Source organism: Apteryx mantelli, chromosome 1 (genome assembly GCF_036417845.1).
Source record: "Apteryx mantelli isolate bAptMan1 chromosome 1, bAptMan1.hap1, whole genome shotgun sequence".
Classification (NCBI taxonomy): Eukaryota; Metazoa; Chordata; class Aves; order Apterygiformes; family Apterygidae; genus Apteryx; species Apteryx mantelli.
This window is the reverse complement of record NC_089978.1, coordinates 100,259,605-100,283,467: the sequence shown is the minus strand read 5'-3', so window position 1 is coordinate 100,283,467 and position 23,863 is coordinate 100,259,605. Positions and strand designations below refer to the sequence as shown.

Sequence of the window (23,863 nt, the reverse complement as noted above, 5' to 3'; positions counted from 1 at the left end):
ATGGTTACACTGTAGGGTGAAGTACATGTGGCTTTACAGAGTTCCAACATTTTGAATCAAAAACACGTAACAGCTTCTGGCCATATCCAGTGCAAATGTGATAGTGGCATCTCAGTACTCAAGAAACTCTCAGGCATATTGATGACAAACATGGATGGAAATGCTTTTTTTTTTTCCCACTTGCCAACATGACACTTTGGATTTGCCATACAGCAAAAGCCCTTGTATGAATACACACCTTGGTAACTAATCTCACAGAGGCAAGTCACTTGGCTGTACAGGCTCTGTCCACAAAATCCTTGGAGCTTTGCTGTGAATCCAGGGTGCGGATCAGTAGTATGTTTCCTCCAGCGTGTTTCCTTCTCCCTTTGCACCAGATTGGGCCAACACACTGACAACCACCATAAAAGGTCATGACAAAAAATATAGAGCATTAACGATTTTCCGTCAGTTATGCCTACATCCATAATAAATGTAAGGCCAAAAGTAAATACAAGGAGTGACGTTATTATTGTAAATAGCACCAAGGAAATATTACTGAATTACAAGGAAATATTTCTGAACAAGAATTCACAAAACAATACTAACAAAGCCATTTGCCCTATACACTTCAGGTAATACCTGTAGTTTTTATACGATTGTCTTTTGGATGTATAGTATTTTTTCCATTCCTCGTTTTCAGGATGAGAAATTCAGGCATCTTTATGTGCAGAGAACACCAGTATATCCTGACAAACTGACAGAAAATTCAGTCCTAGAAATAAACTCAACTATTAGCTAGCTGTTAACTTCAACAATCTCTGGATCAACAAAAAGGTACAGAAACTTTGTTGTTTAGATAGATAGAAAACTGATTGGCAAGTTTCTGCAAAAATAGCTTCTGTACTGATGCATCTCAAAAGTTTAAATTTTAGAGAGCGTAATGGCACTTGATACAGTAGGTTTTCCTGAGAGAACTCACCACCAACCATAGCCAAGGAAGATTTAATCTCTTCTGCTTTCTGTTATTGTACATCAACAACCTATTTAATAAATATTTTAGAATGCTATCCCATGTTTCTGTATATTTTGGGATGCACAAAATCCTATAACTATTACACTTATTGCTTTTAAAGCAAGTCTGTGTAACTCGAAAGAAAAAAAATTCTAATACAGTAATTCAGGACTAGAAAAGAATAATAACGCTAGTAGAGAAAGGGTTCTGTACCTTGTTGCTCCTTTACTTTAGAGTCCATGTGCCAAAGACCGCATTCAATTAAATAATAGTCTTAGTAAACAATGACAATACATGGAACATTACACAACATCACTACTTTGGATCAAAATAATGCCACGATTTGTTATTGAACAGTTGTAATGCAAAATCCCAAACACATGGCTGAAAACAGTAATCTTCATATCCTATAGCTGAAAAGGCTAGTAACAAACTGACAAAGGAAATTTGGATTGCACATCCCTTACATATTTTTATTTGTTGTGCAGTTTGAAACAGCGTCAATATAACTTTGGTATTCATCTGAAAAAGGCTTAGCTGGGAGCATGGCTGGCATTCACTAGTTATCCAAAGTAAGGTTTATCTGAAGAGAAATCCATTTCCAACTTCTCCAAAAAACATGATTTGTTCTGAAATTTTGCATGCTGCAGCACAATCAGGATACAGTTTTGTCTCTTAGGGATGTTAATAACTGTAGTAATAGTAATATCAGGCTGAGAGAGGATGAGATACTAGAGCGATGGTTGCAGGGAAAGTCAAGATCATTTTTAAAAGGAACCTTTTATTGGTTTTTTTTTTTTGACTCAAGCATTATCAAAATGGCCTAGTGAAAGCCTTTTCCAATGATTATTGTTTTTCCCTCCTGAAGCAGAATATAATTTAAGATACCGAACGACTGAATAGAGACATTTCTTTTTTATGTGATCACAACATGCAAGCATTTATTTTCTGATCATTCTTGTTTTAATCAGTTGTAATCAATCATTATCAGAAAGGTGAGATACTAACTAGCCCAGATGGGATTATGCAGGCCAGTAAGAGCTGGAGGGATGCTAGTTGGCCAAAAGAGTACAGGGAACCAGAGGATGACATGTTTGGTTTTGTATGGTTGGAGCAGTCTCTATGATGAGTGATTACCTGCATATGCATTCTTATCAACTAGTCATGCAATTACATGTTAAAATGACTCAGCTTGATTCAATGTATCATGAACAGTATTAAGATCATCAGTTGTATTAATGTAGAGCAGATATACTCACTCTGCAGTTAATGCAAAAAATCTCTTCCTCCCCACTTAAAAAACTTAGATTTTAATCACCATTTACATATGTGTTTAAACAAGAAACTGATCTTCTGGAAAGTCTATATGCAGCACTATAACCCTGTGTGAATGTCTATAAATATATATATATATTCTTTAGATGTTAACTATCTTTTATTCACCACAATAGCTTGATCTAGGACCTCCTCATTTGCTTTCCTTTCTCCTTTTTTTTTTTCAAAATCACCCTGACAAAAGATAATGTGCACCTTTACCATTTAGACACTGAGTGCAGTGAAAAAAGTTTTAAGTACATAAGCAATGTATTTCATAAATAAAACCTAGCTTCCTCTTGACCAGTGGGTTTGCCCTGAAGGGAAAGCACGTGGTGGATATGATAGCCGAGGAGAAACTCACTTGGCCTGAGCCAATGGTGAAATAACCTATGTGATAGAGGGGCACAAATCTCTGAGGATACAGGGAGGTTAAAAAAAAAAATTACAGGATTTCATGCTAATGTGTGAAAAGGATCTGGGAAAGTCAGAAGGGGTTGAGGAATAAGAGAGTTCTTTCTTTTTCCACACTGGTAAGTGATGTTTTCTCTTTCTGATATGTGTCCTTATCCCATTCACATATAGGTCCCTCCCATACCGACATTCTGTGGACTTGCTGACATTTACAGAAAAGTAGTTCTGCTCCTCTGAAACAAAATCTGTCACTGGAAACCCCTTTCCTGTACATGTCCTGTTGCAATTAGGCTTTACACAGAGCCTAACATGGTAGGCCTCTGGACACTAGTGTGGCACCAAGAAAACCATGGGAGCATAACATTTAATTTCCAAACTTTTATACTTTAGAAGGATTTGTTTTAGAGATTATAAGGCATCCTTTAGGGGTCAAGTAGACCATGTTAACGTAGACTTTCAAAGCTGAACTTATTCCTAATCATATTTCTGCTGATAAATAGAATATCTTCATTGATATGAAAGGCACAGAAAAGATTTTCACAACCATCATTCTGTCTTCACTGTCAAACACAGCAGCTGCTTCATCCTCAGAGAAAATCTTTAGCTTGGTTCTGTGGCTCTGTTTGCTGCCTCAGAGGAATTTGCTCTTCAGCCATAGCTGGTAGGGCAGATTTGCCTTTCAGAATTCCAGGCAGCAAATTTTTTTAGTTTGCTCCTTTTTGATATCAGGTGCTTTTTCTTTGTGGGAAGGATATTGTCTTCTTGACATGCAAGAGTCCAGACTGCACATCAATACATGGAGAATGGAATGAAAGTCTACTATCAGCATTAACGTATTTCGCCAAACCCATTATTTATATTCCCAACATTCATGCAAACCTTGTCCATTATGCACTAATGCATACTGCCTCCATGTGGCAGAATACATCTCAGATATTCTTTTCTCTGACTTGCATTTCACAGAGTCTGTGTGTGGCTATGAATTTTAGAAATAGAAGGAGCAGAATCCACACACTATTTCTGCAAGAAAGAGCAATATGGAGATGAAAAAATTAATGAATCACATTGGTAATAGTGTTCTTCACACAAATATTCACCAGGAACACACAGTAACATACAAAGGCTATATATGTATATATAAAAATGCTTTCTCAAATGTTTATTACACAATGAAAGACTAATTGATAAAAATTCACATCCTGAACTTGATCAAAAGGGACTGATTGCTCTTCAGGCCTATTAGCTAAAAGCAATATCGAAAGAGCAGTTTTGAAAAATTACATAAAATTGTATCACATTCTGGTTTCACTTCATAACTGTTTTGAATCAAACTTGACTAGAAGACCATTAAAGTTGCTTTAGCATTAGACCAGCTATCTGATTCAAGTAGTACTAACACTGTGTTATGGGTACAGGGTTTTTCCCATCACTAAAATGGATAGTTTGTGAAATTGGGTACATTTTCTTCCACACCACACTCATCCCCATCCCCAAGTCCCAACCTCCACCTACTTTACCAATGTTGTTAGATACAAGACCTAAAGAAGAAAAAAACCAAGACAATTACTGTTTTGCCCGTTTGTGTCTTTACATTTCAGTCTCTACAAGGTGACCACGAGTGCATTCCAGCTCACTGTGAACAAGGTCTCCATATTTAATTTCCAGACTGGAAAGAAGTGGTATGTCATGGCTAAAAGGGTTTTGTAAATCACCACTGCCATATTATTTAGGATTTCCCTGCTTTGGTTAAGATGTATTGTGATGCTCCTGTCATATCTCAATCTTACTGCACAAAATACACAGTGCAAGGGGGTGCTAAATTTAGGGTGAGATTTTTTTCCTTTTTCTTTTTTTTTCTTTAAAGACAGTGCAATGTCTAGAGACTGTGAGAATCTCAAGATTAGGGTGTTGCAGGGTGCTATGCCAATTTTAGCTTACATTTCATTGTATAAACATTTTCACATCTCTGTTTGGTATCCAGCAAACAATCCTATTAGAAATTTTCCAAATGTTTGTGTGTTTTTGTCTCTAAGTACTGTTCATTTCAAAAAATTTTCAAGTATAAATTAGTAGCTATACATCTGTTGTTGCTCTGTTTGAACCTGTTGCTGTCCTGACTGCTGTTGCGTTGGCTGAGCCTGGGGCTGCAAGACATCAGTTTGAGGCACTGCCCTCCAGGTCAGAGGATGCTGTTCTGTTATCTGATTCCCTAGAGGAGCAATGGAGTTCACCAAGGTGGTCAGATTTATAAAATGGGCCACAGACTGAGGATTGGCTGCCTCTGGCTGCGGCTGGATCTGAATGTCATTTTGGCGGTTGTGCAGCATAGCAGAACCACTGACGGTGTCAAACGTCACGGTGAGAATTGAGTTGTCCAGCTGTAACTGGCGTTCAGGTGCAGTCAGATGGCCCACAGCCACTGGCTGCAGGTTTGTGAATTGGGTTCCAGCTGCCGTAGTAATGGGGGTAACAGTGATATTTGTCAGCCCAACAGAACTGGAAGGGGCTGTGACATTTGGATCGCCGAGGGTCACGACCACCTGAGGAAAAAACAGAAAGGTAACCTCAGCCTTGTATCTTGCAGCTGTCTACCAAATAACTGGCATCAAGACAAATCAGCTGAATGCCAATGAGCTCAAATGTTGCTACTGCCAGTGAAAGAAATCATGCAGATGGAGGGGAACATAGAAAGCTTGGACTGTAACAACTTACAAGTATAAAACTAAGAAGGTAATAGGAGAGAGGCATGTGTAACATTCGAAACAATGAGCCACATTAACTTTCACGCTTGTAGTCACAGCTTTAGCCCGGTATTTGGTGTTACCATCTCTTTATTTACCAAAGGAACTAAAAACAAGTATAAGGAGTTTATTGGGACTGAACTGACTCCTTGTTCTTTTCTTTTTAAGTGTCTATTTACCTTTGTATTGCCATGACTTATCACACTAGCCTTCAATGCTCAGATCATTCTTTTGCGTTTGCCATTAGGAAAACAGAAGCATCATCCCTCTAAGCAATGCATTCTGCCCATCACCCTTCTACTGGAGCTCACCTGCTGAATGCTCTGTACTGCTGAATTAGTCTCATCTCCAACATTTCCTGTGAATTCAGCTTCCTTCTCTGTGTATTCACTGAAGGCAGGGTCCTCAGGCACTTGAGCTTCCTCCTCCTCACCAGGCTTTTGCTTTCGTTTCTGGCCACGTTTAGGAGCTTTCATATGCTGTTTACCTTCTGGTAACTCTCCCTGTTCCAAGGCTAATTCCGGCTGGAGGGAAAAATTTCAAAAGAAAACATCAAGTCATTTTGCTCAGTGAAGTTCTGAGTAAAGATGCTACCAACTGAAGTCAGTTCACTGTTGATTCTCAAGTGAAGAGACAAACTTCAGCAAAAAACATATCTGAAGGAATAAGCACTCACCCTGTAATTCCCTCCACTTTATCAGCACCTATGCTATACAACAAAACAGATCAACAATTTGCATCTGCTTATACTGTTTAAAAGATGGCATACATCAGGTTAGGCTGGGCTGACTCTCTAAGGTAAGATGCCCATTCCTTGCCAATCAGCCTATGCCCAATTATGATACTTAACAAGAAAGTAACATTGCCCCCCTCACTCCCCAGTGGTCCGGGGGCCTGGCACCTAGTTCCCATCAGAATTCTGTAGTGGTGAGTTTACCTGAACAATCCCAATCGAGGAGGCATCAATGGTGGTAGTTTCTGGCAGCTGCTCTAAATCATCAATCCTCACTGAAAGAACCTAAGAACAAACCGGTATCAGCCAGGTAAATTGCAGCAGTGCAGACCACGGACAAACAGTATAGCATTGCCCTAGGATGTCCCATCACAAAGCAAAAATGATGTAGTCTAACCTCAACCATTCTGTGATTCTGTGATTTTATACACATCATCAATATAATGAATTTAACCACGGCATTGCTTTTTTTTTTTTTTAAATAATAATCTACATCTGGCATGTAATATTTTCCTTTCCCACTGTAAACCAGCAACAAAGTTTAAAGACAATGCTAAAAGACAACTTTCATATTCTAGACAGAAAACAACCCTCTGAGAAGTGAAGAATTCTACATAAAACAATGTATTTGTCAAAAACCTATTATTTTAGCATTTCTGTTTATAACCTGCCAACTGTGTCCTACTCAGTTATTTACAGTAGAATCTATAAAACCTATACACCTCCACTTACCAAAGAACAGAAGCAAATTGCTCTCTAAATGGCAGGGATTTAGCTGCATTCTTAATGCAAAAATCAATAAACAAAGCTTTTTGTTGACTTCCTTTCCCAGCCATCATATCAAAACTGCAGATAGTTCAAGGCAAAGCAATACTGATGACAAATTGGCTGTAAAATAAAGCCTTGAAGGGAAAGGACAAGCCTTAGCCAACTTAAACAAGAAATGCTGAGAGAAAACACAATAGCTATTAAGAAATTTAGAACACAGAAACAACCCCAAGGGGGTCATACCAAATATCCCTCTAGCTCAGATTCTTCACAGTCAGCATTCACCTTTAATACTCAGAGTAATTTTGTATCATCAGCAGATGCAGATAGCACCTCCCTATTCAGCACTTTTTTCAGATCATTTCTGAATCCAAATAATACAATGGGAAAAAAAAATCAATTATGCTCACTAATGGCTGAAGACAAGACAGGAAAAAAACATCCATTTAGGTAAAAAAAAAAAAAAAAAGGCGTGGGGGATTTACATAATCAGACAACTTCATTTTTAGGAACAGACAATGTTTACTACCTAAACTTAACACAACAAAAGGTCTTATTCAGTTAAGTGCATGTTTAACAGACACCATTTAAACAGGGAATGGTTTATCCTTGGCCAAAATTAGCCTCAAAAGAAGAGAAAAAAAAAGAAAAAAAATAGTAATTCCTTTCATGTCACTGAAGGCCACAGAGCTTCTTAAAAAACTCAGACAACCAAAAAGCTTCACAATCTACCTGCTGTACTAACTCACCTCTGGATGTTTACGCCTCATATGTCGACTCATGGATGCTCTGGTAGAAACCTTTGTCCCACACAGCTGGCAGCTCTGGGCTTCTACCTTATCATGAGTGAGTTGGATGTGCTTCTGGAGCATGTAATCAGTGACATACTTCTTATCACAAACTGAACATGTCCACTGTTTTCCTACTGGTGGCAGATGGAATGAAAAGCTGTTAGCAAGAGCACCTGAAGATGAGTATCGTATTGACAGCATCTCAATGAGAGGAACATTTTTATGTTGGTATTACATGATATATAACACTAGTTCAAGACTAGCAAGTCCAAAGCATGCCTAGGAACAAAATTAAGTTTTAGTCTTTGGACACTGTTTTTCAGACGACTTACCTGTATGAATCAGCTTATGAGTCTCCATTGTGTTTCTCTCACTGAATGTTTTCCCACAGAGCTCACACATGAAATCTTTGATTCCTGTATGAAGAGTACATTTACATCAGAGTGATAATAGTCTAAGGCACCTGAGACAATTATAAATTTCACATTACTAAAAAAACCCAGCCAAACAAGTAGCAAAAGCCCAGCTTCACCAGCTATTTTTTTATCTAAGCCATGCCACTGTATCAGACAGAACATGAATTCCAACAGAAGTTTATGTGGAAAGTGAAATTTTGTTTTGGGAAATGAGAACTTGAAGGCTAATTTAAAAGAAAAACAACACTCTAGATCTATCCGAGACCAAAAACAACCTCCCTTAAAAAAGCAAAACAAGAAAACAACCAAACAGTATTTCTTTAATTGCATACAAGGTGGTCTTTGCTTTCCCCCCTTTTTAAAAAGCAGTATTTTTTTAATAGTGTTTCTCATACTCTCTGACTCAAGAGTTTTTCCAGGAACCATTTAGCTGATTTAGTGCAACTTTTGCACATCTTTAGAGACCTCACCTGTGTGTCTTTTGTAATGCTTCAGCATATTCACTTTCTGTGCAAATTTTCGGTGACATTCCTTGCATTCATATTCTTTAATTCCCTTGTGAAGTTTCATGTGGTGCCGAAGTGCATGTTTTGTCTTCATTCCTGTGAGACAGAAAGATACAGCTAAAAGCACTCTATGACAATTAGTCCACTTCCCTACCTTCAGAGAGGAACTCAGCACAATCACATTGTTAGGCAATAGCTCTAAGATCATCTCTGTCAGGTATCCACAATTGCGTGTTTTAATAGTGTAGGTAGCAGTGCACATTATCATTATGATTTTAATTCCAGGCAAAAGCTCTGGAAAACATCTGAATAACCACTGAGGAGGAAGCAAAACAGCAGGGAGAAGCAAAGACAAAACATCACTAGAGATGTCAGACTTACTGCCTTCCAGTACAACACCAGTTCAGATTTGTTCAAGTTATAATGTAAATAAATCAAAAGTCAAAGGGAATTTACTCTATTTGTTAAGCCTGAAAACAGCCTAGAATGAAAAAATTAACTTGTGTTCACTTTTGTGCTGCAAATGCAGTAGAATTCAGTCAGGCAAGCACTCCTCAATCTAGCAGAACAGAGCCAAATTTTATTAAAATCAAATTTGTCTTAAAGGGCATAGAACTAAGGAGTGTAAAATTGGGGTAGCTTAGATACCCATAAGGCTCCTGATTAATATAGTTTCTAAAACTCAAAAATACAGTATTTATAGCACTCCAAGGATTCTCTCAATATTCAAAGAACAGAATTAGTTTTACTTCACATAAATTCACCTGCTATTCAGTATCACAAGTAATGGAGAACAAGGCATTAGACATACCTTTGCCACATTCTGCACACAAGTATTCTCTGATATTATCATGGACTCGCATGTGTTCTTTTAACATGTCTTTTCTAGCAAATGATTTGCCACACTGTTCACAAGCATGACTTTTTACACCTTAAAAATAAATTTAAAAGACAGCATAAACGAAGAGTTCTAATGAAAAATATGCATCCCCTAAAAACTGACTAAACTCTAGTAAATCACAAGGCAACAGTCCATCTGCATTGTCAACTACCTCTTTCATACATATTATAGCCCTAATTGAATTAGGAGACAATGGAAAGGAAGAAAAGCTGTTTTTTTGTATGAGATCTGAAAAAAGATAAAGGCTCAGGTAGAAAAATGCTGCATAGCACAAAATAATAAAGAGCTGTTAAAAAAGATTTTGCAATAGCAATTTTTAGTCTATGTTAAGGTGGCATGGATAAGGATTTGAGGAAGAACAGAATACAGAATTAGGATTTTTAGCAGGTGAATCCTGCATTATACTAACAAGCAATCTAGGTTGTGTGCCTCCACCAAATATCTTCCTTAATACTACTTTAGAAAACTGCTCTACCCTAAAATCATAAATATAGCATTTATCTTATACCATCTTACAGTAAAAGATGACTTATTTCTTCCTGAAAAAATAAGGAAGGCACTGGAAGCAGAAGTTTCTTTTTAATATTGATAATGAATAAAGAAACACAACATTTTTACCTGTATGTATAAGCTTATGTCTTTCCAGATTCCCTATACTGTTAAATATCCTTCCACAGATTTCACACGGATGGATGTATCTGAAACCAAAGAGACCAAAGCTGATATTTTTTTCTTGAGACAGAGGTGGTTTCCAGACAGCTCTATCAGTCACTATATTTCATTTGTTAATATGAATTAATAGAAAGATTTCCTTGAAACATAAGTGCAGTCTAAAAATGAGCCTTAAGAAATCTGTAAGTTCACCGCAAGCTTGGAGCAGCCTGGCATTGCTGAGTCCTCAAATTATAGTTTTTTTCTTTTTTTTAAAAAAAACTTTTGCTAAAAATATAGATTTATACTTTACAAATACCAAACTGGGAGGCTTCTGACTAATCATGTATGTTAAGTGAATTGTTAGGTGATATGTAATATGTTTCAAGCTTTTATTACACATTTTGACACCCATTAGACAGTTTAGTATAGCCCAATTCTCTAACAAAATCAGATGGCAGAACCAATGTGACTTCAAAAAGTAGTTTTCTTATCAGTCAAACATATCGTCTTACTTCTGCACGTTAGGATCAGGTAGGTTTTCCCGATGAATGACCATGTGAGCATGGTAAGTTGCCTTCAAGGCAAAACGTCGATTACAAATGCTACAGCCATAGCCTTTCTCCTTGTGCACGTCCATTATGTGCTTCAGATACTCTTTCCCTCTGCCGAAAGTTAACTGTGGAATGAACCAATAGTGAATGAAAGGGGAAAAAAGTCCTTGGTAAGAAAAAAAGATCTGGTAACACATTACTGGGATCTAGAGTCAGAGCTAGTAGTCAGAAACATCCTGTGCATTACTACATAAAAAGAGTACTACCAGAGCTAGACTTAGTCCTGGTACCTGTTTGGCCATTATAAGCACACAAGCACATCACTACCGGACATCAGTTAACTCACTTGGGGGACTGTAGTTTGAGATGCTATCTCTGGCTCCCTGCTGACAGAGGGCAGAAGTGCAAAAGGAGAAGGTGATCACTCATTTTTGGACAGAGAAGTACTTCTTACACTGCACAGGTAGACACCTCCAATTATATGTGCAGTGAGGAACATCCTTGAAGAGAGCCACATCTATCCTCCTTTAGCTGTCAAAGCAGGGACCCTACAAATGGAGAGAATATCTTTTGGGCTCTAAGGGTATTTCTGTTCTGCAATTAAGCTTTCAGACTAGTTCCAAAAGAGTTGGTATTTCTGCACGTTGCAGGGCAGCTATTCCAGCTCAGCTCCTAGAAGCACTACAGCTGTGATAGACAGCTGCTCCACCTGGACTAAGTAACACTACATATGCATATATGCTCCTGCGTATCAGGGCAAAATGTGATGATGACATGTTCTTTTGTTCTGATTTTGGAACTAGCTGGGGTATTTCTGACAGCACTGCACAGCTTGGTGAAGAGGTGCTTTGGGAAGAGAACTAAATAAAGAGAGAGATCCTCAAAAGCTCAAAAGGGATATTTCATTAAGACTCATTTGTATGTTGTCCTTCCTTAGGAATATGCAAACAGGTATTTTCAGCCAAAAAGAGCCTCCTCATCTTACCACAGATAATATTCATTTTCCACAGCTGTTTCCTTATGCAACTGTTTACTTCACAAACACCTACAAAAGCACTAAAAACCTAGTTTCTAAAAAGAGCTTTCTAATCTGAATGGTACAATTCCCCTCATTTAGCCGGATGTATTTTTACATAGCTTATGTACCCACTAAGTATCAGATGTTTAAACTACCACACTGAAAGCAAACGTGTTTAACTGCTATGATACCACATCTTCTGTTTGCTGACATAAGCCCTGCTTAAACCCAGTTCATTTAACAGTAGATATGGTATGTGCACATTTTCAGAACTTGCACTGTAAATGGACAACAAACAAGAACAAAAGACTGAAGTATTATTTTCTTCATTTTAGAAACATGGATATAAGACAAGCTAAGCACCTTCACCACATGCAGTGTAGGCTGTGAAACAGACTCCAATTTCCAGAGGCCAAGTTAGTGGCTTAAGTACCAAAATTCCCCTGTCCCATTTCATTTTGGCCAGTTTTGCTGTTCTCACGGATTGCTTTTGGATCCCATCCACCCCATCACAGTGTGCTCCCCCAGTTAGGGTACAAAACCCAAATGGGCCTTGAGGATCCCATTCTTCTCCATTACTTCTATGCAAAATTCAAAAACCACACCATGAGAAGTTGAAAGAGACCTCTCTCAACTGACACCTGAGTAAAGTATGTTTATGTTCTAGTAGTATTTCTAATGCCATCCTGTTAGTAATAGAGTAGGCCAAGAATAAGCAGTTGTGCTGAACATAAGCAGTGGTCTTAATCCTCCAAACTGGATATCCACTAGAGGACTATTTAATCTTGAACCATATCATTCAAAAGCTCTATGATGATTTTAATTTGTACATAATTAAAAGGTAGCCTAAGAGCTGAATGTTTCTTTATATTTCTTCCTACAGTTTTGCTTGCTTCCTTGCACCCAGGGAAGTGTATGCATATGTATTTATCTGTTTAAGTGTTTAGCATTCACTTTGCAGAACACCAGCTGATGTGCACGGAACGGCATCAGTCCATAGATCAGAGGTTAACAAGCACTGCACAAGAGAGTAGACCCTCAGATTAGCCCTCTCTTTGCTAATCCTCAATGTCATTTAAAATTCTGAGTAATTTATAGATATTTCCTCTCCCTTCCCCCCATCCCAAAACACATTAATTTAGAAGCATTTAAAGCTACCTGGCACCTTTTGCAGCTATACTTGTGAGGCTCAGAATCTGCACTTTCATCAGAGTTGTCATCATTTTCCTCTGATGAGATTCCAATTTTACCAATGAATTCTTCCCTCTGGTGATCATCCATTAGTGCTATGTCCTGTTTGGGTGGAAAAGAAGATTCTGTCTTAACAGATCAAAAATCTACTTCAAAAGGTAACACCTTACCAGCTTTTCTGCCATGCAGACTGCCTTGTGTTAACAACTACTGTAACATTATTTAAAATATTCTCCGACGTCATTCAATTCAGGTAAACATGGTCCCTCTATGATTAAACAAGGAACAACCACTTGTTTAAGCAGATAAAACTCAATTTTTGTCTATAAAAAGGAAGTGAACTTTAATGTAAACAGAGACTCAACCGGTGCAGTATTATACCGATAGAAGCATCTTTATGGGCATCACTGTGTGATACGATTCCTTTCAATTCCATGTTACCCCAGTTCTGTTAAAATAATCTGTGTCTGTTGAAGCACTATTAATAGCGTTTTTTTTGACTCAGATCATTTTGACAAAACCAGGTTAGGGACTGATCACACAAGCAGTTATGCTGGCAGATACAAAAGAAAGACAACCACTGGCATGGAAAAGGGCAGGACCAATTAGTTTTCTGATTTTTTTTTTTTTTTTTTTTTGTGTAAAGGGAAGAGGATGGCAGTGATCTCTCAGTCCAGTTAAACTATAGCTGGAACAACACATCTGTTTGCAGCCTTCCTGTGAAACAGGTAGTTTTTCTCCCTGATTTAAACTGAGCAACCTCAGTGATTCACCTAAGGTCACAGGGGTGGTATTTACGCTACATTCAGAAGAGTGTCCTGCAGTGACACTCTAAATACAGTAGTCCAAATACTCTGTAGCAATCCAGCTGTGGCAACACAGAGACATGGGTAAATTTAAGCACAACGTGCTAGGCTGCTGTAGCAACATTACTGCATGGAGTACATAATCACTGTTGTGTTGCCAGTATGAACACATGGCCTTATCATTATCAATGGGTTTATTGATAAGTTTATTAAAGTTTGCTAAATAACATGCCTTTTCTAATAAATTATTAACACAATACCTTAAAATGGACATGAATATGATCTCTCAACACATCCACCCTGAAGAATTTACGTCCACAGATTTCACAGGTGTATTTCTTGTCTCCGTGTGTTAAAAGGTGTTTATTCATATTGCTTCTACATGAAAACACCTAAAAGAAAAGAAGGAAGGCAGGCATTTTCATCATGTTCAGCAGGGCCACAATTCTTTAGAAGTTAGCCGATGAATAGCACAAACCATATTTAATTTCTTGTTCCCCAGTTTACGTTCCTTCTAGCCAGAAACACATGGAAGCTCCTGTTCTCCAGTCAGCAGACTACCTTAGAAACTACTGACACAGTAAAATACATTAATACAGTTTCAGAGAACTGACTGAAATTGGCTCTTGATCAGAGGTGGGCTTCCAGCAAAGCTAGAGCAGAATTACATAGAATACATTTAGAAATATTAGATAGTCTTTTGAATCAAGAACGCTGTGTCTTCATTGATATGTAACACGTTCAAAGCATCAAAAATGAAGGCCCACACAACCCCAACTTAAGAGTTGCTTGAGTACATCTTGCACTACGAATCATTAAATGTTTATAAAATCACTATTTAAATCCTCAGTCTTCATTATCTGTGACAATACCAACTTCAGATCATGAGTATTAAACACCCAAATGTAACAGTGCCATGACTACACAATGACTTCACTTTAAATTCTAAGAGAAAATGATTCCTAATGCACACAGTAAATTCCAACTTTTTACATTCAGGCATAAAAACTTCACTCTAAATAACGTAAGTCACGAGATATCACTGACAGAGATAATGGCCATGTTATCCTCTATATCGTGTTATTTGTCTGGAAAAAAAATCTAGTCTGAACCATCCTTAGCTACCATGGGGTTGGACACATAATGGAGCTAAGGCAGTTTAAAGAGTCACAGTCTGGGCCACAGACTTGTTGGTAACTGATCACGTGCCTGTCTGAGTTGCAAGGTAATCTGATCTGGCATATAACCTCAGTGGAAGTCATTCACCTCAATCTTTTGGCAGGCTATGTGTCTATTCAGGTAGACTGTTACTGTGGTTTAGTACATGGGTGGTAACTTGTTATGCCACAAGAACTCAGTTGGAGACTCTAGGTTCAGGTGCACAATATCCTTGGAGTATTCTTGGAGCTAGAACACAGAGCTTCTCATGGCACATGCTGGCAAAAAAGCCTACCTTCCCACACACAGGGCATCCTGAAGGCTCCTTCTTGTAGCGAACCATGTTTTCCGTGCTGTGCTCAAAGTCTTCTCTTTTCACACGCCTCACCCCTTAACAGAACAGTCCCCATCAAAAAAACAAAACAAAAAAATAAACCATGGTTTTCCACTCCAATCTGCATGCCCTTTCAGGTGAATACTGTAAAGAAGAGTGAAACACTGGGAAGAGCCTCAATGCAGAAGTTAATTCCTAACAAAGAATCACCTCTTAGTTAAAATGGTGTCTCAAGAATATAAGAGCAGTCTTCCAAAGTGATATATTGTATCCTATGGTTATTACACCAACCATAAAGTGTCTGAAAACAGGTATTTATTGTTAACAACAGAAAAAAAAACAGACCTAGTAGGCCTTGGCACTTCAGTCAGATATCTGGCCTAGAAATTCCCTCCCTCGGTCTCTAAGACCATCCAGCATCACCTTTGATGCTCAAGAAGGACATCAGATCTCTTTCTTTGCTACTTTCAAGGGGAAAGAGGACTATTACTGTTCTGTGACAGCTAAATGTGAGACTTCTTGCTATTGTCACTCCACCCCTTGTTCCCTAGTTCATGACACAGAGCTGAATCACAGGAGAGGACAGTGATGGTATGTCCAAGACATCAAATTAGATAGGCTGATTATTTTAATCACCTTTGGTCTTATCATCTAGACCAGTAGTACCATTTTAAAACATACTTACACAGTCTATAATCTCATTATCATATAGTCTCAAGATTTCAAAAGACAACAAAGCACACAGCACTCCATTTATACTATACTGGTCAGTTAACAGTTTTTAAAACCACATTTATACTTACTCAGTGCTCACTTTCAGTCTTACATTGCAAGTAACTCCCTGCCCTCAAATTTTCAAGTTACCCCAGACTTTTTTTAAATGAAGAAAATTCAAAGAAAGAAAATGAGATCATCAAAATCAGCTAGTCTAAGCTACTGCATAATAAGCCAAGCAACTTTCACTTGACCATTAGCAGCATTAGATTCAATCACGTGAGGCTGAAAGAGATGCCCCTCCTACAAAAGTTTCACAGAATTAGACAACTCCCCTCCAAGATCTCTTACTATTATTTTTAATAAATGTCATATTTTGCTGAAACCTGCTACTCTAGATCAGTTGACTAAAAAGTGAGACCTACCATCCTGAATAATCTAATGTGTAATCATTTCCTTAACCTTTCCACCTCAACTGCCATTTCAAGGGTAATAATTAGGTTAATCTGCAGTATACTTACCTTCCAAGTGTCGTCTTTGATGGTCCAGCATGACATCCTTCCGGTAGAACATCTTATTGCAGATTTCACATGCAAACTTCTTATCTCCATGCTTTTTCTTGTGTTTTGAGAGATTACTGTTGGTAGAAAAGAATCTGAAACACATCTCACACTGGAATGTCTTGTCATCTGTAAGCAAGAGAAACAATGCAACTCTTTACAGACGAAAACAGTTTTTGTATATTTGTGAGGTAGACAGTTCTTTTGTTAGGCTTGAGTTTTCACATATAACCCATCATACCCAAAATGAGAAAAGAAATGTAAAAACGTATTTTTTTCTTTTACTTTTAAATTTGTCTTCCCATTATGAAGATAATAAACATCAAATAACTGATTGCAATCTATGAGGTTAAATATCACTGAAATGCACTAGAGGACACTTGTTCAAAAACAATAAATATGTATGATGCTAACCTGAACACTGACTCTAGCATCACAGTTTCCTCATATGGGCCATTTCCATTGTGGTCTAGTATACATTAAAACTCTGTTTGGAGTGGATTCTGTTACCATTGATCCAAGTTTTTAATGTCTGTAGAATCACTGAGCACATGACAGCGCAGCATCACATGAATAGCTATGTCTAAACGACAGCATATCCCTTCCAGCACTAGGTCCCAATAACAGCCAGTACAAAACGCTCCAGAAGAAAGTATAAAATCTCTAATGTGGATCATTACATGACAATAGGCCTACAGGGAATTTGTTCTGTATTTGTTATTTGAGACTTTCCTTGGAACATGAAAGCATGCTCCAGTAGATGGAATCTGCCAATGCTACAGCAATCACAAAGAAGTAGTAGTTTGATTTGCTAAAGAGCAGAGCAAAAAACACTGCTTGTTTTGGTAACAGTCAACTTAGTGAGAGAAAATAAGTTTCCATCTTTGAATGAAGAGAGAATGCTGAAGTCACTTGGCATTACTTTCCATTCTTTATAAGGCAGGGCTTTTATACAAGCTGTAGCCTTTGAAAGGAAATGGAAAGATCTACTCTGGATAGTGTTGGAAGAGGCAATTACCCAGGTGATTCTGATAGTTATCATAGGTCCATAAAAGTAATCAATGTTATTTTGTAAGCATAAGACAATTCAGAATAACTAATGTGAGTAATCGCAAGGGACAGCTATGGGAGAAAAAGACAGGTTCTAGTGGTATCAAGAAATATCTAGAAAGACTACTGCAAGTATAAGGAAAGCATGAGAAAGCAGAAGAAAACTGTATTTCCAGGAACTACAAACTACTGATAGTCTGGCCCTTTTCCAGTTCCTCTATCTCAGAGAATAGAAGTGAAACTCTCAAGAAAGAGAGTTCCTTTCAGGAAAGAAAGTTAGACAGAGATGGTGATGGGGTATCTGTGAACATACAACTGGAGTGCCAGTGAGAGTATTAGACAAGAGAGCAGGAAATGCCAAAAATGCAATACATAAGCGGAATTGTTGATCTACAGATTACTGGCTGTATATTTCTTAACACAGCAAGACATTTTTTGGGGAAAGGGGGAAAGAAGAGGGGCAGGTTGTTTGTTGTGATGACGAAAAAAAAAATCTAAATAACTACTGCCTCTTCCTAGTTACTATTCTGAGATGAGTTTGTGGACATACCCATAAAACTGAGTTAGTATGACAATAAGCTGAATATCACCTTCTCACCTGTCCTGCAGTTATGGAATTCCAATGCACTCTCTATCCGAAAGGCCTTTTCACATGTGGTGCACTTGTATCTGTACTCACTGTCAACCTGAGGATCGCAAACAATGAGTGTTTAAGGGGACAAAAGCCAAGTCATGCCTGACAGAGAAAGTCTGAATCTGAATTACTTTTTCTGTTTTTCTGTCTTTTTTGATTTATTTGTTTAACAGGATATTTAAATATACATTGGTGCAAATTCTGATACTGTATTATCATATAATCTGAGCTTTATACAAAAACAAGAGTGGGTCATGCACCTATGTAACCCCCAGTCCAACATGGAGACACAGAGTTTAGGAAAAGCAAGATATAATCTGACTCATCCTCCAGCTCCAAAACAGGGCTAGCAATCATAATAATAGAAATATTAGAAATAGAAATAATAGAAATATTCACTGATAAGGCTCCACTGTAGGCATGTTTATTATTTATTTGGCATCAGCATTGAAAGGCCCTCATCAACAGGCAGGACACTGCAGCTATAAGCACTGTATGTTTACACATGTGCACACAGCTCTTGATGAGACAACCTTTACCCAGATAGTTCACACACTAAATGATGCTGTAGGTTGGGATAAATGAAACAGGACAGGCAAACAAGACTGGAACAATCCTACTTAGTACAACAAACTGAAGTCAGATCTCACCTCTAGATCCTGCAGGTTCAGCTAACTCCATCTTGTCTTGCACTAAATGATGCCTGAAAACTTTCTACAGGAAATTCAGACATGAAGAAGGACTTGTATGACCAAAAGCGTGTCCACATTGTCCAAATTCATAAGCTCATCTAACAGATGTTACCTGTCCCTATCAGTCTTGTCTCACAAGAAATTCACACAGATATCCACTCAAATATAATTGACCCAAACTCCTCAGCTAGCACCTGGGAGCTCACTGTACATTTTCACCCATCCTCAGAAAGAGCCCACTAGTCATTTCCACTCACTTCATTCCTGCTGTGCTTGTATGAAACATGCTGCTTCAAGCTCTCTTTACGGCTGAAGAGCTTTGCGCATTCCTCACATTTAAATAGTTTGTCACCTGAAGGGATCAATCAAGATAAAAAAAAAAAAGTAGTCAGAGACTAATAATAATCAACTCCAGGCAATCAGGGGAAACCAAAGCACAAGCAATTGAAAATGAACAGGCTAGAGATGGAAAGTTTTAGTTATTCAGGAGATCCAGATAGTAGTTTTTGACCTTTTCCATTCTATTTAAGTTTTTCTACTGACAACTATTTGTTTTGGTTTGCCCACCCTTCTTTTTTTAATATTATTTTTCACAGAATCCTTAGAAGGAGATTATAGATCCCTGGAACAGCAGATCACAGGCTAAAAAGCACTCAGCTGGTATTTACACAGCAATGTTTCCCATAAACCTGTGAAGATGAGGGACTGTCTACATGTAAGGCAAGAGAACAGTTTTGATATAAAGACCAGTTGTAACGGAGAAGCCACCACATCCTTGTCCCTGTTTAAAAATATGCACCTGAATTCAAACTGTAAATGCTCTAATTTCAACTTCCAACTATTATCTTCTCATGCTTTGGTCTGCATAACTAAAAGAGTTCCCCAATGAGAGGAAAAGAAGAGCTTCGTTAAAATTACGTAATATCAGTATCTAAGAATAGCCTAGCTTTTTTACTCAAAGGTGAAACCAACAAGAGATAAAAACTATATTCAAGGGAGGCAAAAGCAAACCCACCATGAGAACGGATATGCCTGCTCAGGTTGCTGCTGTTCTGGAAGATCTTACTGCAGATACTGCACTGATAGATGCGTTTGTGCTCCCCAAGTTGTTTTATCAGCTTCCGACGTATACCATGTCTACTGGAGAGAATTAAACTTCTTTTGAGGGACATGGTGTTTTGGTGATGAGCAAACCTACTGGATTAGAGAAAGAAAGGCAGGGACTGAAAGGTATCCCACAGGTTACAAGAAAGAGACCCATCAACTGGCAAAAGCTAAAGAGTGTTATGCTCAGCTTCTGGCGGGAGGGGGAGCACTGGAGCTTCATAATTTCCAAGGTGACTTCTCGGCCACCCACTGGAAGCAGCAGATGTCAGAAAGCAGTTTATTCCAAATTATCTTCACCCAGGCAAAAAAAAAAAAGCAGCAGCAGCCACCAGCCTCAAAGATTCTCTCTTCAGGTGTTTCACAGGAGCATAAAGGAACTGCTTATCCTCTAAAAACATTAGCACTATTTCAGCTTAGAAAACTTGGCAGTATTCATGCAAAAAGCATATATAGTAAGAGGGCAACTAAGCACCAACAAGCAGTACTGTTCTATTTCTCAGCAATTTTTGATGGCTCTCCACCTGCTAAGGACTTCAACTGATAGCATTACGAGCTAATCTTGAAACATCAAATACTCCATTATACAAAGTATCATTCAAAAAGCTGAGACAAAAACTGACATACTGAGACAAAAAAGACATAAAATAATCTAAATTCAAATGATCAAGAATCAAATGATGTTTCATGCTCCCTGATGTTCTGTTATACTGAAATTTTTCCCTTCAGAACTCTAACTCTGAAGTATCACATACACAAATCCATTTGAAGTCATTTATGAGTTAAGACACAAGTAAGATTGAATAATGGCTAACATACAATTTTTAGCAAAAATATCTTTGTCTGTATTATCAGCACTCAATAGGAGTAACATTTCACCATGCAGCTCCAAGAATCACATCAAGTAAAAGCAGTAACATAATGGAAAATAAAATTCACATGGTCTGTGCTCCAGAATTCATACCACCAATATCACACCACCTGTGCACTATCTTAGAGTGCATGAGCCTTCTTCGTGGAATTAGATCAGCTCTTCTAGCAGAAGCACACAATTTTATACTAATAGAAAAGAGCTCTGTGGGCCCAGAATTTGAGCAGAACTGTTATATGCTGCATAATCTTAACTGAGAGGAAATTCTGCATCCCAGAACACTTACTTTGTCACTGAACTGATGCTATTTGTGGTGCTAGGCATCTTTCCTAAAACCAATTCCATAATCCTCTCTTCTGCAGCTGAAGGTAGGGCTACCTCATCAGGTGGGACCTCAGTTACAATTTCAGCTACACGTTCCACTGCAAACACATCACAAAAATATGGCATTAATGTGGGTAGCTAGACAGAAAACTTAAATGCAGAATTTTGCTTTCAGATTTGTAATGGGATGTGGCACTGAACTGGCATCTATGACAAATAATGGATGGCTAATGACTTCATAAGACTTGCAATATAGTGAAAGAGGCTACTGAGTTGCAAGTAATGTAGCCAACAGACAATTTCTTACAGCAGGTGCTTTCTTGATATAGCAGTTCCCCAACCTATTACTAAGGGGGCAGTTGAGTACGCATCATGCAATTTCCTACTAGAACTAATAGAATTTCCTACCAAGGTAGAAAAAGGAAGGTAACCTTGCTGGGAGGATGCTTCCTCTCCTATTTCTGCTTGCAGGAACCAGGGCAGGTCTCTTGCAACTACTATCCTCTGTTTCTCTGGGCTTCTCTATTACTAAAACTCTTGCAGGAGAAAGCAGGTAACCTAAGCGTAGATGCTGTAACATTTAGTGTAGACACAGAACTCAGAGATAATTAACATAAATTTGTAAATCATCTGCTTTAGTGATCTACATACAAACTAAAACCCTCCGCCCTGTGTGCTACTTTTCAGGTCTTTCTGAGAAGGTATATTAGGGCGTATGTGGTCACTATTTTATTAAGTCTCTTTGTTTTACCTGCAGGATCTTTCTCTTCAACAATGACAAGGGGTGTTTCTGCTTTTGCTGTTTTCGGCTTTCTTCCCCGTCTGGCCTTCCTTCTTGAGTCTGCACCGGCACTAGTAGCTTTATCACAAACCGTGGGCTGATCCACAGGGGGAGCCTCTGTTGCTTTCTCTGGAACAACCTCATTTTGGCTTGTTTGGGGGGCACCTTTGGCTTGTTCCAGGTGACTCAGCAAATGCTCTGGATGAGTGGCAAAGAACATGAGAGCAAAGAGGGAAGAAATTGTCATGAAATGCTCAAAGATATAAATCAAACTGAAGCCTATCTATCAGGTCAGCCTCATTTAACAGACAATTCAAATTATTTCAAAAGCAGTCAAAATATTCTCTATTAAACTCTCTCAAAATACTCTGTATTTAACTCTCGGCACACTCTCTATTAAACATCCAAATGATTACTAACATGGACTGAAATTTTTAAGGGGTTTGCTAGATATCACTGGAAAAAGGCTGTGCCCCACTGATAATGGGTACATTTTTTTCCAAAAGCCCAAGCGATTTTGCAGCCTGAGTCTCTTTTTCAAAAATGATTCATAAAATAATCTTCAGAGCTCAAATTCTTTTGAAAACCATATAAAGTAGTTGCAAATGAAATGCAGGAAAATAACATGTCTTATTACCATTACCTAATCTGTCCTGTAAACACCAGACAGAAAATATCACTAAGCATAAGCTGGCATCACTGATCTTATACACAGTTCACCGAGTCCACTATCCTTCATGTTCTTAGCATCCACATGGTACCTTCTAGACAATAATTTCATTTCTTCTAGATTCAATACCACAATTGTTTGTATAGAGAGTTGCCAGTTGCCAATACCAGTAATGTTACTGTTCCACCTTCTACCCCCAACCCTTTTTTTTAAAGAATATGTAACCAAAATACATAAAACCTTTACCTTACTGCATCATGGATAGGGAAATGGCTTCACAACATCTTGCTCTGGAAGAGCAGAATTTTCCTAATGTCTCTTAGTAGTATCTCATGAATTTCTAACACTTCTTACCTGTCAGCAGCTGAGGCTCCTGGAAAGCAGATGAACATACTTTACATGTCCATTGGCTGGACTCTGCTTCTGCAGCTCCACTGCCTTCTGGAGTGTTCACTAAATCATGACAAGAAGAAACACTCAAAAGCTTTGAAAATCCTTGTTACCTTGTTTATCTTGCAAGGACTCCCTGCATATCACAAGGCACTATTCAAGCAGTAATAGGCCCACTAAGGCAGCTGCTTAATTCTCAGCTTCCCAGCTACATTTCATCAGTGTACCAAACAAAACAACTGGTCACATAGCTGAACGTGTATAATCTGCAAGAAACTGTTACACATTCTGAACTATGATTTATTCTCTGTGACCACATGCACACCTGAAAAGTCAGAACAGAAACCAACTGGTGCCAGGAGAAAATATTGGAGCTCTTGTAAACTCTTGAGGGACCCTATAACACTTTCTAAAGTGTGATGATCAAAGGCACACTATAAAGCATCTCTGCTGTGACTAATCTTGAGCACCTTTAAAACTGGAGTTACCAGTGCTCTTCCAGGCCAGGTGAAGATAAAAGTAGAAAAAGCCTCCTTGCTCCCTCTGAAGAGCATCACAGAAACAAGAATGTTTAGATTAACAGAAGTAATGATGATGACAATGAAAACCTGCTTCTGAACAGTTTCATTAAATGGATATTCTACAAACTACCATATTAATGTTGTAATTAACATATGAGCTCACACACACGAAGAAAATAAAGAAAAATTTAAATACTATTCTAAATAAACTAGTAGAACATGCTTTTCTTTATGTAAGGGGGGAAATGGATATGGAATGAAA

General features: G+C 38.2%; 1 protein-coding gene across 7 annotated transcripts in view; it reads right to left on the bottom strand.

Annotated features, from left to right (window-relative positions):
* Positions 1-3,085: 3,085 nt before the first annotated feature.
* Positions 3,086-23,863, bottom strand: part of PRDM15 (PR/SET domain 15) — a 39,193-nt gene continuing 18,415 nt past the window's right edge. For 5 of the 7 annotated variants that reach the window (XM_067298468.1, XM_067298461.1, XM_067298480.1 and 2 more), the window contains 19 exons: positions 23,045-23,143; positions 21,991-22,218; positions 21,202-21,337; positions 19,956-20,137; positions 19,198-19,292; positions 18,213-18,300; positions 16,526-16,693; positions 15,252-15,346; positions 14,059-14,190; positions 12,960-13,094; positions 10,745-10,908; positions 10,197-10,276; positions 9,489-9,608; positions 8,642-8,773; positions 8,088-8,171; positions 7,714-7,889; positions 6,401-6,481; positions 5,775-5,987; positions 3,086-5,262 (listed from right to left, as the gene is read on the bottom strand). In XM_067298468.1, the coding sequence (XP_067154569.1) occupies positions 4,789-5,262; positions 5,775-5,987; positions 6,401-6,481; positions 7,714-7,889; positions 8,088-8,171; positions 8,642-8,773; positions 9,489-9,608; positions 10,197-10,276; positions 10,745-10,908; positions 12,960-13,094; positions 14,059-14,190; positions 15,252-15,346; positions 16,526-16,693; positions 18,213-18,300; positions 19,198-19,292; positions 19,956-20,137; positions 21,202-21,337; positions 21,991-22,218; positions 23,045-23,143 (2,882 nt within the window). In that variant the 3' untranslated portion in view covers positions 3,086-4,788. The remainder of the gene's footprint in view (positions 5,263-5,774; positions 5,988-6,400; positions 6,482-7,713; positions 7,890-8,087; positions 8,172-8,641; positions 8,774-9,488; positions 9,609-10,196; positions 10,277-10,744; positions 10,909-12,959; positions 13,095-14,058; positions 14,191-15,251; positions 15,347-16,525; positions 16,694-18,212; positions 18,301-19,197; positions 19,293-19,955; positions 20,138-21,201; positions 21,338-21,990; positions 22,219-23,044; positions 23,144-23,863) is intronic. The other 2 variants (XM_067298475.1, XM_067298470.1) reach the window with 2 other exon arrangements.